Raw genomic sequence first — 15,059 nt, forward strand, 5'->3', positions numbered from 1 at the left:
CGTAGGTGGGGCTGGATGTGACTGGAGGGGAGCAAACGCAGGGGCCGGAGCCCGGGGACGGGGGGAGGCTCCCACCCGCGCAGCGTGGACGCGCGGACACACGCTCAGGCTTATCTGGACAGAAGCCCACGGGACTTAGTGACGGACAGGCTGTGAACTGTGAGAACAGAAGGGTCAGAACGACCAAGCAGTTGGAGGGGAGGCCACCAAGTTGGCGCCCCCGGGACGCTGTGAGGAAGAGCTGTGGGAGGAACAGCACAGGTCAGTTTCTGGCGTGTTGTGTGGTTGCAGTGTGTGTTTTCATCCAAGTACAGACCGGAAGCATCACAGTCGTCAGTAAATCGCAGCAGGATAACAGGTGTATCACATCTGCAATTACAGGCTGCCTCTTCCTGCTACTTGTGAGCGCCCAGGGGCACTATGTCTACACAGTGTGCCTGCCCTAGAGAGGGGTGTGGCCCGGGCAGTTTGGGGCAGGAGCGTGTAAACTCTGACGGAGCGTCCAATGATGACCAGACTGTGGGTGGAAGAGTGACTCAGCAGGTCAGGGAGAAAATGGGGCAAAAGTGAGTGAGGAAGGGAACGGATTAAGGTGACAACATACAGAATCCCATGAGGAAAGTGGACTGGATCGGTCTTGTAGGAAGTGGGTCAGGAACAGAGAGGAGAGAGGTGTCTGCAGAGAACTTTCGTCCAGGGTCCCAGAGTTGAGCCTGGAGACCTGCAGGAAGGCATGAAGTACCCCAGACGGGGGGTCACGAACACTCTGGCAGATGCACCTAAGATGCGAAGCCAGACTTGGCTCTCAAGCAAGAAAATGGGTTTGACCGTGACTTGACTTATCTCGGTGTCATTCGTTCATTGATTTATTCATTCCTTAAGCAGATATTTACTGAGTGTCTAAGACGGCCAGGCCCTGGGCGAGGGAGGAGCATGCATTCAGACGAGGTTTCTGTTTATCCTCCAGCAGAAGAGACAAAAAAGTGAATGGGCCACCAGAATACCGAGCGGGCCACAGACACGGCTCAGTGCATGCATGCAGAGCTGCGGAGACACACAGCGACTGACAGTGTTTGGGGAGGTCAGGGAAGGATTTCAGAGGAGGTGTTTCTAAGCTGAAACTCACACGGCAAACATTTACTGAGCAAAGAGGAAGAGGGTCTATGGAAAAAGGAAACGCAGCAAACATTCAGGCTCAGGCTAAGAACAAGAGGGAGAGACAGGCTGTAGCCTTCCATTCCTCAGGAAGGCTGTCCCGAGAGTGTGTTCCATGAGATTCCCCAAGCCTCTTATTGTAAATCGATTCTAATTAACCTCTCAACAAAATGATTCTTGGCTTAGACCTGAGTTGGGAGTTGGCTGACAAACCACCGACCTTCAGAGGATGTGTAGAACTGTTGATGGGGACCAGCAGGACAGAGGAAGGTATAAGGTCAAGGTGAAGCCAACAGTCCATGAGGTGAGAAGCACCAGGTGCCACTACTGAATCTCCGGCCATGAGCTCTCTGAGGGCAAAGTTTTAGGGTCTTGGGAAGGAAATTAAAGGTATCTAAAGTTGTGGGTTACTTCTTGTTGCCTAAAGCCTACCAGGAAAGGGACACTTTATGGTCCATGTTTCCTTACTGGAAAGAAGGAAAAACAGTAAATAACTCTGTTGGCAGAAGCCCTTACAGCCTGTGATTCACATTCAAACTATGAAAATGTCTAAACTGAGCAACCACAGCACTTTGATGCTCTTCCCTACTGGGTGTCAGCTGGAGTGAGGTATCCTCAGGGTGAGAGACAGGACGGGGATATGGGGACAGCGGGGACCTGGGGGACAGCAGGTTGACGGGTTGGAGGGATCTGCCTTCTCAGCCTATCCCCTCAAGTCTGTCCTCGTTATTGGATTTCACAAGATCCCTCAGATTCTTTAAAATAAACTTCCTTTTATTTAAGTCGGTCATTCTCTCCAATAAAATGGTTCCCAATGAAAACAAAAATGTCATTCTCCCAGCTGACTTGCTCTTGAAGTTCCAGCACAGAGATTGCCTTGTCTGGGATACATTCTTTGACCTGCCCACCTTGGCTTCAGGCTGTGTTCAGTCTTCCTCTTACGTGTACCCATTAATCTAAGATGAGCTGTAACTGCCCTCAAATATGTCCTACACTGGACTGTCCCCAGTGCCCAGCACCATGCCTGCCTCTTAACAATTGCTTAGTAAGCTTTTAATGAATGGATGGATGGAGGGATGGAGGGATGGATGGATGGATGGATGGATGAGTGAGTTTGGGAAGGAAGCAATGCTTGATCCTAGATGTTCTTCAACCAATAGGACTCCAGCAGGCCACGCATGGAAGGTAAGGGAACAGCACATGCAGCGGTGCAAAGACATGGGAAATAGCATATCTTTATCCATATCTGGGGAATCACAAATAATTGGTTTGACTATAGTGAAAAGAAGATTTTTCTTTCCTGAGTTATATTGCAGAGGGAAGAATATTAAGAACTCAACTTGCTAACATAACTAAAAGCATTACATTCAACTAATAAGTGTAACAACAGAGAAAACGCTCCCCAAAACATGTTGATTAATTAACTCCGTCAGTGAATAATTCAGCAGTAAATTCATAGAGAAGTCATCAGGCTATGAACAATAAACTGAATTATCAACTTTAGCAAGCATTACCTCCTGCACACACAGTAGAATTCCTAAGCCTTTCTGAAGTAGATTAAAAGTCTTCAGACAGGGATGTAGAATTGGGTGGATAAGTACCCTGGCCTTCCAGACTTACCAGAGAGCTGCTTGAGAATCCACATCCGTCGTTCCCTCTGTATTGGTCAGTAGAAAACAAAGCTGCTTTGGGAGGAAATTCCACCCTGGGAATGGTCCTGATAAGTGACAGGCCACAGAACAACTGATTCATAACATAACTGTGTTTATCAATAACAGCTCCTTAGTATGATTAAGAGGAAACTATTTCACTTTCCCAAGGTAAAATTAAAGGTGAGTATGTATGACATATGACTTCTGGGCCATGATTTATGCAACTAAGAAATTTGCCATCTTGCCATTTAGTATTAGAATCACACTTAGCCCGTGCCAATGAGGGTGATGATATTACACCTTAGACTATGGCTGCTTCTTGAGCGAGCTTCCAAAATTACTGAAGGAGGTAATTCTCTGTGTTAGTTTATGTGCACTTTCCAAAAATTATATTGCCATTGACTTGCTGTACCTCACTGCGTAATAACAGTTTCTTCAAGAATCATAATTAATTTACATCATAGATAGGTTTTTTATTATCAATATCTGGTATACTGACATATTCTCATCAGAACTCAAAGTTGCAATAGTTTTTCTCCCAAGAAATAAAACAAATGAAAACGTAGGGTCTTGGTCTCCTCATGTCCAACGTAAGATGGCTAATGTAGATGATTTTAGGTGTCTTCTCCCTTGCGGGGAAATGAATGCTCATTGAGTAGCCATCAGGTGGTGAGCGTGGCGTATAACTGCATTTGAGGATTCGCATATCCCGAAAACAATCATGGAAAATCTTAATATTATTGCTTACATCTTGTATGTGAGAAAATGAGGTATCAGAAAGGTTAATATGCCTCAGGTCTAAAAAGCTACAAAATTGAATTTTGAATTCAAATCTGTCCTTACACGAAAACAGATTTCTTTCTTAAAAGCTGCAGAATCAAGTTCTGAATTCAAACCTGCCTTACATGGAGATTAGATTTCTTTCACATCAGAAGGCTGTCTGTGGCCTATGTTCTGTATCTGTGTACATCTATTATAAGTCTACGTTTGCAGCCAAGCTTCCCGGATTATCAGTCAGTGAGAGCAAATCAAATTTGTAATGCATGTATACATTTTGGTTAATATTCTAAGGGCAAAGTTATCTTTTTATTTCATGTCTGTGACCCGTGGTTAACTTGTGTCCAAGGTAGTACTTGATCGTGCAGTCTCAAAGGTCAGGAGGTAACGATAATTACCATATGCAGTCATTCAATTTATGAGGTCCCTGCCAGTTTAATCATTATCGTAAAAAGAATGGGCTAGGCATTATAATTTCCTTTTTGCAGATGATAACATCCAAGATTGCTCAACTGTGATTCAAACCCGTGTCATTTGACTCAAAATGCTGTGCTTTTTCTACCACACCTTTTGGAGGGTACCTTAAAGGAAATTCTCTCACCCATCTCCTCCCCAAATACAAGGTGACCGTGCCCCTCTCTGCAATAGAAAGACACTGTTCTGTGAGCAAATCCTGGTATTGGAAGGCAACTTGAGCTTGGAAGAAGACAGCCACCTACTGGTGCCTCAGAGGAGATAATGTGTTTTCATCTCCCAAACTGCAGGCACATCTAGCCTCCCTAGTGCCACCCACAGCCACCAGGGGGGCTTCAGGGAGCTGGAAGCCGAGTGTGGGTCTTCATGCCTAGTGGAACTGTCCAAATGTTCTGTTTCCAGTTTAAGGAAATTGCTTCTCTGTCTCATGCTTCCCTCAGAACTGGTTCGTTTACCCTCTTCGTTGAAGATGCTTGGCATAACCTCCCCAAATGATCTCTGGTTTTTCCAGAAGTTGGAAAAAGATATTGCTTTCAATCAAGTCACTTTCAATTGCAGTCCTGAAGACACCCATGAACTAGGGAGTACAGAGTGCTTGGCAAGGTCAGGGGAAATTGTGAAACACAAAATGCAATTTTACATCCCAATATATTATCCCATGACATATATTCTCTATAGAATTGTATGTATATATTCTTCTGCAGACATAGTGTTAAGTATATATATGTATACAAAGTTACATAGGTTTGCATCTTTATAGATACTGAGTCACGAGGACCAATATATATCTACACAGACGTAAAATATGCAGTACACACCAGTCACCTTCTATATGGAGACTGTGCTAACCCCGCAGTATAAGTGAGGATGTAGATTTGCTCTTACAACATTGGCAGCAGGACAGAGGACTCCGGGGGACTTGCAGGGCTCTGTGACCTCAAGCTGAGCTCCAAGGACAGGGAAGAAAACACCCCAATGCTCTAGTGTGTAGCTTTTAGGATAGAGGCTTCTAAGGGCTTCTGGCTCTTCACTTTGGAAAAGGTTTCTCTACACACCCTTATGCCCTGGTCACATATCTGTACGTATTCTCCCCTTTGGAAAGCTGTATGGCCTGGGAACCTAGTCTCCTTTCCCAAAACCATGGAGGGGAACCATGTGCCTATGGGGAGGTCACTGTCTTTGTTGAGCTTCTGTATGGAACCCATGAGAGGCTCAGGCCTCCACAGTATGTGGTAGAAGGTAATAGGCTATAGCTTACATTGAATTTAATTGAGAAAGGACAGCTAATAATAAAAACAAGAAAGCTAACTCTTCTTTATCCCTTCCTTCCTCAGTTATACAGTCACAGACCCTGTTCTGATTGCATGTAATTTATTTAGAAAATAATATGTTACTCCAACATCAGTGACCACCTAACATAAAATAGGGGAGCAGAAGTTGATGACCTTTTCGATTGATTTCCAACATTAAATTATTTCATGAGGTAATTCAGGAGACAATTCAAAGACTTTCTGTAATGGAATGGATCTTCAAACTTTGTAATGTCATTTGTGACTCTGACATTGACTAGTTGCCTTACTCCTGTGCCAAATCCCAACTGACACTTGTGTTTTCACGTACAGATTGGCTTGAGAGCCCTTGACTCTCATTGGCTGCCCAGAACCCAACAGGAGACCTTCCAAGGAAGGCTTATTGAAAGGTTGTCCAGACATATGTCTAACCACGCAGCTGCTGGACATGCCCTCCACCTGCCTTCCAAGAAGGCCCAATCAATGCTACTTACGCCAACATGACAAGACATGTTACCTGTGCTGGGTATGAAGAACCAAGTACCAGAACTGATAGAGGAATGCTTACGTGAGTAGCAAAAAGAGACTTTGATTGAATTCGTTTAGGCCATTAGTGGGTTTGGGGGCAAATTGGCTTCAAAGTACATGCATGTGTTTTAAATCTTGTTTACCTATTGTCATACATGATAATTTTGGAGATGTGTGCCTACATAACTAAGTATTCATTGGTATAATATAAATTACACCAAAAGCTTTTAACAGCTACTTCAAGAAATGATTATACAGTAATCAGGCTGTGTCCATTTCATGAGAGAATTAACTTCTGAGAATAAAACGATCATCTGATTATTTCTGCAATTCCTAGCATGGAGCCTAATGCCTTGCATGTCGCACGTATCTAATAAATGAGAAGGAGCTAAGTCTATGTGCATTCAGTTCTTTATATAAAATTCAGAGGCATCGTCAATTAGTGTGTTCTTATCCACATGTGCTGTGGTCACTGATCATGACAATCTCTTCGGGAGTTCACTGTGAGTCCTTGAGTTTGACCATTTAAGCCCCCATGATGACGATGGTTCCTCCCAGGTTTGAGAACTGAAAAATCTTTCTGAGAGAAGAGACACCCTCAAAAGTGTTAATGTGTCACTTTTTCTATTCTATTGAATTTAACCTAACATTTTCGTGAGACATCAACCAAATGTGTACACAAAGCCCTGGAGAATGGATAGAAACACAAACACAAACAAAACACCGGCCTTCTTGCCAACAGATTAACTTCTATTAGGGAGCAAAGTTGAGGTCAGGAGAATGTGAAAAGTGCTTTTTAAATGTTTATTTATTTTTGAGAGAGACAGAGAATGAGTGGGGGGCACAGAGAGAGGGAGACACACAATCTGAAGCAGGTTGCAGGTTCCAGGCTCTGAGCTGTCAGCACAGAGCCCAATGCGGGGCTCAAATCCACAAACCGCAAGATCATGACCTGAGCTAAAGGTGGACGAACCGCGAGATCATGACCTGAGCTAAAGGTGGACGTTTAACTGACTGAGCCACCCAGGCGCCCTGAAAAGTGCTTTAAGAAAGTGTAATGTTTTGTGAAAACTCAGAGTAGGACTGCCTCACAAATGGAGGAGAGAGAAAGGCTGGGGATGAAGTAACATCTGAGCAAGACCTGGAGGAATGGGAGGGGTTCTAGTAAAGCAGGAAGAGAGGGGACTAGAAAGCATGACAGGTGGCCGAGAGGGAGAAAGGCACTTTTGAGAAACAAAGTCATTCAGGTAGTTTGGGAGACTACGAAGTGAAGGTCAGAGGTTGCTGTTAATTCCGAGCATGGCAGATCTTGGATGCCGCAGTTTGCTTTGGTTAATAATGGAAACCACTGGAAGATCTTATTCATAAAACGAGTTACAGACTTTTTGCAGGTATTGCTCACTGTGTTCCAGTCACTACGCTAATAGACTGTACATGTATTTTTCAGCCTGAGAAAACCACCTAAGGTGGATGTTATTATTATTTCCATGTTTTAGATGAGAAAATCAAGGCATAAAAGGACTGAGTCATAGGTTATTTAGTAATTGGCAGAGCTGATATTTGAACTCAGCTCTGTGGTGTAGGAGGTTCTGTTTCAGATAAGAGGTTAAACAGTGAGGAGTGACAGTCCTGCTTTGGAAGGAAGCGACACCAGGAACATAGCATCCAAGGAGAGCGGTCCTGGTGGCAGGGAAGGCTGAGATATGAGTCCAGGAAAAGACTGGGACTGGACTTCAGGGAGGAATTTTTGTGAGGTATTGGCTGAATTTGCAGGAGGAGATAATTCTGTCCTGGGATAAGGCCAGAGAGGAAAGACGAGGACTCAGAGCAGGACCTTAGTCAATGGATAGACCCAGGAAGGGGAAAGGAAGAGATGTCAGTAAAGAAGAGCAAGTAACCAAAAATGTGCAGGGAGAAAAAGCATGTGGTGGGAGTTAGTAACCACTGAGAGCCCAGAGCAAGGGACTAAAGTCAAGGTCAAGCTTCAATAATAAGGTTGATGGTAAAGAGAAGAGAGACGTCTGGGGAATTGTGGTCGTCAATGCATTCCACAGAGCAGACAAGGTCAGGGGCTGACAGAAAAGATTTGTACCAAAGGAGACACTCACACGAAATTGAGAAGGGGTGAAATCGTAGAAGACATCAGCTTAAGCAAAGAGGATGGTGCCACCTCCCTGGCTTTTCAACAATAATTTCCATTTCCTGGCAAATGCATCCCAGTCTCAAGCAAATAAAGGGGTCTACAGGGTTCAGTTAAGATCCTTTCAGGGCTGAGGGATTGGGTGGTGGCTTGGAAACATTATTACAGACACGACAGAATTAGTGGAACCAGCCTGGTGTCTCACAGCATTTCTGTTGGGGAGACAAAGTCTCTATACCCAGGGCAAGTGTGACATGGCCGGTGACAGAGTACCATGGAGGTTGGTGGACTGGAGTTGCACAGACACGTGACAGTAAGTGACTGCAGGTTGATGCGTCCATCATTTCTACCTGGAAGGTAACCATGACGACTGGACCATCAGGTGCAAAGTGTCTGTTAAGTGTCTGGGACACACAGAGTGGTTGTCTATGAAGCTACCATGTAGAGAATGAACGGATTGGGGCAAGCTTTCCCTCATGTCACTCCCAAAACAAAAATTATTAAAATATTAAGACTCGGGCTAAAAGTCATTTCAAGACTTCTAGGACCAAAGAAGTAGAAAAATATAGGAGACTCAAACTGAATTATACAATTAAAAAGGCTAAATTTTCAAGCATAAAACAATACAAAGCAAGATGGATATTCTAACATGGAAAACACAAACATGCTGGTGTCCTTCCACAGAGATGCAGACATGAAGTAACCAAGGAAATCTTGGAAATAATTTGCCTATTTGGAAATAGTCAGGAGTCAGCAGATGTGGTCATGCTCTCAAAAGCCCTCCTAAGTCTGCCGTTCCTCCCCCCCCCCCCCCCCCCCCGNACATCCAAAAGGGGATTATGGGGGGAAAGAAGCTCCCAGAGGGGGAAAAAAACCATTCAGACATGAAAAGCAATAAAATTCTAACACGTCTTGAGCTTCGTGGAAACTCTGCCAAGTCCAGGCATTGCTAGGGTTTGGTAGGATTTCATCCCCCGCTTTCTGGTCCCAATTTATATGTTTTCCTCTCCACTCTGAAATCTCTCACACGCCAGCACTAGCCAAGGAGTTGCATGTGTTCTGCTGTGAATGTCTAACCGGAAATCTCACGATTCAGGAGTGAGGCTTTGAGGCTGGCTGCTTAACCGAAACTTAACTTAAAACTCTTTGTTATTTGGGGAAGACATTTAACAAAAAGCTGTTTTAGGTAACCAGTTTCCAATCCATGCCAGCATTCCTGGGGTTGCAGTGGAAAACATGCTTTTAGATCAGGAGCTCCACACCCAGACCAAGAGTGGAAGGTTGAGCTCTCCCTGGCCGGTCCCCCCATCACTTCAGAGGTGCGACCATGGGCCTGTGGGAAACCTGCCTGCTCCCCAGGGTGTTCTGGGGAAGACCAGGGGGCTGGGCTAGGCCTGTGGCTTTTGAGCTCCACTCCACTGAAGCCTCACTGTGGCACAGATGTTGGGGGCTTCGTTACCAGAGAAGAAACAGGGCACCAGGTGGGAGTGAGGTAGGTATGGCTCTATGTCCATCAGAGCACTGCTGCTTTCATCTGGTTTACAAGTTGGTTTTCCAAAAGGGATTTTCTTTAAAGGATATTGTCATTTACAGAAACTGGAAAACTTGTAGACAGTAGAGTATGTAAGCTCTTGCCACACTGAATATTTTATGAGACTCTTCCTGGGTGATATCTTTGTAATTCCTTGCCCAGTTCCAGAAGGTCACGTGCTCTCGAGTTAACCTGGTGACCCTTGCTTCCCACTGCCCTGCGGGGTGAGGTGCACCCTCTTCACACTGACCAGATTCCCTAAGAGTCAGATGGGATGTGCCATCCTTGACTTTTCAAACACAACATCAGACATAAAGAGCTTTTTCTCGTATTTTCCTTGCCTGTACTGAAGTCAGTTCAATTGCTGGTGTTCTTTGGTGTCAGCACCACCCTTCATCTCATGTTTGTGAGAAGGAGAGGCTTTCAACTTCATGAGAGGTTCTTCCAATTCCTCGTGCGGCCTTGAACTCACATATTACTCCACTTATGAGGAAGTTGTGGTTAGATAATTAGGGAGGAAATGAGCCCTTTCACATCAATCCAAAATGTCTTGAAGCAATGTTTATACACAAGACATTGTTCCTAGTGTGGCGAGGAAAATGGAAGTTGGTAAGGTGACAAAAGTTCAGAGAAAGCTGTCCTGGCAAGGTGGAAAAGTCAGGGCACCGTCAGGTGCTGAAGGGGAAGAGGGGGGACAGGTGTTCCTCAAGCTTGTATCCCATTAACCTCTTTCTAGGAAAGAGACCGGGGCAGGAGTACAGGAATCCACAGGTTTAGGTCATCTTTTCTCACCAAGGGCAAGAAGGATGCCCCCAAGACACATGTTCCAGCATGAACTCACAAATGGACCTTTTCATTACATAGCCATGTATTTATTTTAATATGCATACAAAAATAATAACCATTAGATTATGATTTTACAGACATGATAGCCTATAATGAGGCAAACTTAAAGAAAAATAAAAAATAATACTACAGGTGGAACTAAGATTTGGCAAAAACTATGATAGAGGTAGGAGGGTTAGTGAACGTTAGGAAATTTAGAGTTGGACCAGCTCTACAGTCTCTTATGTCCCAGCACTTTCTGGTAAAACTAACCCCAGCAGCTTTATATGGACTTCTGTCAATATATCTTAAGATATCTCATACGATGTCAGTTTATTAATTGATCCCCTCCCACGGGAAGTGGTGCACAGAAGATGCTGAATAAGATCGTTTGGATGAATGAATGCAAAAATACATGAGCAAATGCATACATGAAAGAATAAATAATTGCCGCCCAGTCCCCAATGAGCAGAGATGTGCTCACATCAAGGGGAACAAGGATGACTAAAAATAAGACAGCAGAGGGGCAACGGGTGGCTCAGTCAGTTAAGTATCTGACTTGGGCTCAGGTCATGATCTCACAGTTCTTGAGTTCGAGCCCTGCATCTGGCTCTGAGCTGTCAGCACAGAGCCCGGAGCCTGCTTTGGATTCTGTGTCTCCCTCTCTCTCTCTGTTCTTCCCCCACTTATGCTCTCCTCCGTCTCTCTCTCTCAAAAATAAATAAAAACATTTTTTAAAAAAATGAAAAAAACAAAAATAAGACAGCAGAAGTGGGATGGATGGCCCAGTCAGTTAAGTATTTGACGTCGACTGGGGTCATGATCTCATGGTTCATGAGTTCCAGTCCAGCAGCTGATGAGCTTGAGACCCCCTTCAGGTGAACCCTACTTCTCTCTCTCTCTCTCTGTCCCAGCAAGACTCACAATAAAGACACTAAGACTTGGTCTTTGGCCAGCCCCTGCCTCACCTGGTACATTGTGACAGGTTTCAGAGAAGGATCCATTGGCATTGTCTACACAGCGGGAGTTAGCTCATACCAGACCTGTGGATGGGGCATTCTGAGGCAAGGTTCTCAAATCCTGGGCCCAAATAAAGACTGAGACTGTGGAGCTATGGAAGCAGTGTACTCGGCGGTTTGGCAAAGGCAGAAGGGTCATCTGCTGAAGCCAGGAGAGCTGCCCCAAAGTGAGTGCCTGTAGGGCTGCGAGCTGCCGCGGTGCACATGCCAGGCCATCACGGGGCTCACCTGCCTGGCGGGTCTGCCCCCTGCCCTGGGAGCAAGGTGCCTACGACCCGGAGCCCCTCACAGCCCAGAGTCAAGCAGCAAAGCCTACCTTTTAAAATAATCATGGAATACTTACCCTAGGATCTCTGCTAAGGCCCTTCTCAAAAAGGATAGACATGAATTGGGGAAAACAAACATCTCTCCTTCACACACACGTACTGTTTGATATTAATCATAAGGTTGCGACACCAAGTGAATCTAAATAATCTGCATTACATCACCATTTCTGATAATTGCCGGAGGTATTCATCGCTAATCAAAGAGGATGTTATGAAATGTGAGTCAGCCACCCTCCAGCTTTCTGGAAACAGACGACGTATATAAAAGAGGGAGCTTGCTTGTTGAGATGTTGGAGCAGCAGGCCGGTGGGGAGCTTCAGAGGCCTTCAGCAGAGAAGAGAAGCAAAGGTCAGCATGCCTCGCCTTCCTCTACTGCTGCTGCTGCTGCTCTGGGACGTGGGGTCCCACGGTTTCCCAGCAGGCACCTCAGAAACACAAGAGCGAGATGTGGAGATGGTCCAGGTAAACGCTGAATTTCAGATACTAGAAATGCAAGTGCCTTTTTGTACATTTTCCCATGGTTTTCTGGAGTAGCAGTAGCAGCATAAATGAGCTTAATAAATGAGATTTCTTTATTGATAACTAAAGGGTGCATTTCTTACAAAGAGAAATTTGTGGGTTCTCCCACAGAACGGTACCCAGCTGTGTATAGATTCTTTTCCCTTTTCCAGTTGGAATGAGCAGGAACTAAAGAAATAAATTGTAATTTTGATTCATTACTAACAAGCGGTAGGGAGATTTCTATTCTAAAATTAGTTTCCACCAATAATAAGGACCAGGAAATCTAAACACAGTCTTTAAAAGTGGTGCTCCACTTCTGCTAAAGCTCCTTATTGCCAATCTTCAGAAAAGAGAAAGAGTTCTCATCCAGTGTCTCAATAATTTTATCTTTCATCAGAAATACCTGGAAAACTACTACAATCTGAAGAATGATGGGAAGAAAATTGTAAAGCAGAAAAACCAGAGCCTAGTGGTTGAAAAGCTGAAGGAAATGCAGGAATTCTTTGGGCTGAAGGTCACTGGGCTGCCAGATGCTGACACCCTGAACGTGATGCAGCAGGCCAGGTGTGGGGTGCCCGACGTGGCTGAGTACGTCCTCATGGAGGGGAACCCTCGATGGGATCGCACAGACCTGACCTACAGGTAACCAGAAGGGGCCCCAGAGTGAGGACTCTATTCCCCATCAGAGCCATGAGAAAGGAGGTCTGATATGTCTCTGTTTTATTTCATGTGAAGGATCGAAAATTACACACCAGATCTGCCAAGAGCAGAGGTGGACGATGCCATTGAGAAAGCCTTTAAACTCTGGAGTGATGTCTCACCCCTGACCTTCACCAAGGTCTTTGAGGGTCAAGCGGATATAATGATATCCTTTGTCCGGGGAGGTAAGCCCTGCTCGTCCCCAGAAACTATTCTCAACTTGCCTTTGCCTTGACCCTAGATCCTTTCAGCTTCGCAGCTGAGGGAACTTGTTCATGAGGAGTGTTGCTTTAACAGGCTGAAGGAGGACTCTGTACCACATGGGTGGGAATCTGTTGGCCTCTTAGCGAAACTAACCTTCCTGGGTTTGCCACAGTTAGAACCAAGAGGGACACCTATTTCGTCCTCTTTCTGGCAGATCACCGTGACAACTCTCCCTTCGATGGACCCGGAGGAACCCTCGCTCATGCTTTTCAACCAGGCCCATATATTGGTGGAGACGCCCATTTTGATGAAGATGAAAGGTGGACCAATGACTTCAAGGGTAAGTCAGCTAATCTCATCTCTCTTGATTCCTCCACACCTCCTTGGTTCATTGTAGAATGAACTGAAAGAATACATTAGTAGAAGTATGTATTTCTCTACTACCACTTCTAAAATTAATGAGACATCTAGAAAAGCAGAAGAGAAGGGTATTTCTGTGAGTAAAAACATTTCACTGGCTGCAAATAGGCCACTCAGAAATTTCTGTGAAGAAAATGTTGAAAACCTTAATATATTCCTTGAGGGCATCCACATAGAATTTTTTGTTGTTGTTAGAAGGACACACTGGAGGCGTGTGGGTGGCTCAGTTGGTTAAGCAGCCGACTTCAGCTCAGCTCATGATCTCATGGTTCATGAGTTCAAGCCCCACATTGGGCTCTGTGCTGACCACTCAAAGCCTGGAGTCTGCTTCGGATTCTGTGTGTGTGTCTCTCTCTGTCCCTCCCCTGCTCACACTCTGTCTCTCTCAAAAACAAATACAACACTTGAAACAAAAAAAGGACACACCAAAGTTTAACAGTTTTAATAAGATTATGTGAAAATTAAGGGAGTAAATGTTGCATTTTCCAAAATTTCCAGCATAGGCATGTATCAGTTTGTCCATAGGAGGAAAAGATTTTTAACAGAGCTCCATCGCTTCTCTGAAATAACACACATCATCTAACCTCTGACAATATTGACCGATCTGTGCTGGACTCAAAGTCAGCTAAGCCTGGTTTGTCATTGTATCAGTGTAAACACGGAGCTTGGGCTTTAACCTGGGTCCTCACTGTTAATAAGAGCCTCCCTCCCTCCACCTCTGGGAAAAAGTTTTATAGATATTTCAAAAAGCTACTGAAAAAATTTGAGCATGAGTCCTTGGAGAGTTGTAGACTGCTTCTCAATTACGTGTCTCAAAACTGAAAACACTTCAAATAATCGCATGGGGTTTATTGGACCTTGTAGATTTCAACTTGTACCGCGTGGCTGCTCATGAGTTTGGTCATTCCCTTGGACTTGCTCACTCTACTGATATCGGGGCTCTGATGTACCCCAACTACCAGTACAGCGATGATGTGCAGCTGTCTCAGGACGACATCGATGGCATCCAGGCCCTTTATGGTGAGTGTACGGCAGAGCACTGTGGACAAGAGGCTGTTAGAGCCGCCGTCAGGGGGGCCCTTTAAGAAGCTGGCTTTGTGGTTTCCGCAGCTTCTCAGCACAACTAACTCCAGATCTCTTTCTCCTTTAGGACCCTCCTCCAATCCCGTCCCGCCAACAGGCCCCCAAACCCCACAACCATGTGATAGCAAGCTAACCTTTGACGCTATCACCACAATTCGGGGAGAACTGATGTTCTTTAAAGACAGGTAGGACATCGATTCCTCTTTGTGTTTTGTGCCTGTAACCATAACAACACTCATGACTATGGGTACCCATGCGCCACTACTGTGCCTCACACATTATTTGTCTTACACTGTTTACATACATAGTTATAGTTTTGATTAAGTGCAAGCAATTACTTGCATTTGTACAATGTAATGAACTTAAGACTTTTCCCAGCCATTGGCTCTCAGGTAAAAAAAAGAAAAAAAAAAAAAAAACAATAGAGGCAGAAAAT

At 44.8% G+C, this 15,059-nt stretch overlaps 1 protein-coding gene across 1 annotated transcript in view; it reads left to right on the plus strand.

The window, feature by feature from the left end:
• The first annotated feature begins 11,995 nt into the window (after nucleotides 1–11,995).
• Nucleotides 11,996–15,059, plus strand: part of MMP1 (matrix metallopeptidase 1) — a 7,958-nt gene continuing 4,894 nt past the window's right edge. Inside the window, exons 1-6 of the mRNA XM_077769704.1 lie at nucleotides 11,996–12,178; nucleotides 12,615–12,859; nucleotides 12,953–13,101; nucleotides 13,335–13,460; nucleotides 14,405–14,560; nucleotides 14,691–14,808. Of these exons, the coding sequence (XP_077625830.1) occupies nucleotides 12,071–12,178; nucleotides 12,615–12,859; nucleotides 12,953–13,101; nucleotides 13,335–13,460; nucleotides 14,405–14,560; nucleotides 14,691–14,808 (902 nt within the window). The 5' untranslated portion in view covers nucleotides 11,996–12,070. The remainder of the gene's footprint in view (nucleotides 12,179–12,614; nucleotides 12,860–12,952; nucleotides 13,102–13,334; nucleotides 13,461–14,404; nucleotides 14,561–14,690; nucleotides 14,809–15,059) is intronic.

Source organism: Crocuta crocuta, unplaced genomic scaffold (assembly GCF_008692635.1).
Source record: "Crocuta crocuta isolate KB4526 unplaced genomic scaffold, BGI_CrCroc_1.0 scaffold80, whole genome shotgun sequence".
In the NCBI taxonomy this organism is placed as follows: Eukaryota; Metazoa; Chordata; class Mammalia; order Carnivora; family Hyaenidae; genus Crocuta; species Crocuta crocuta.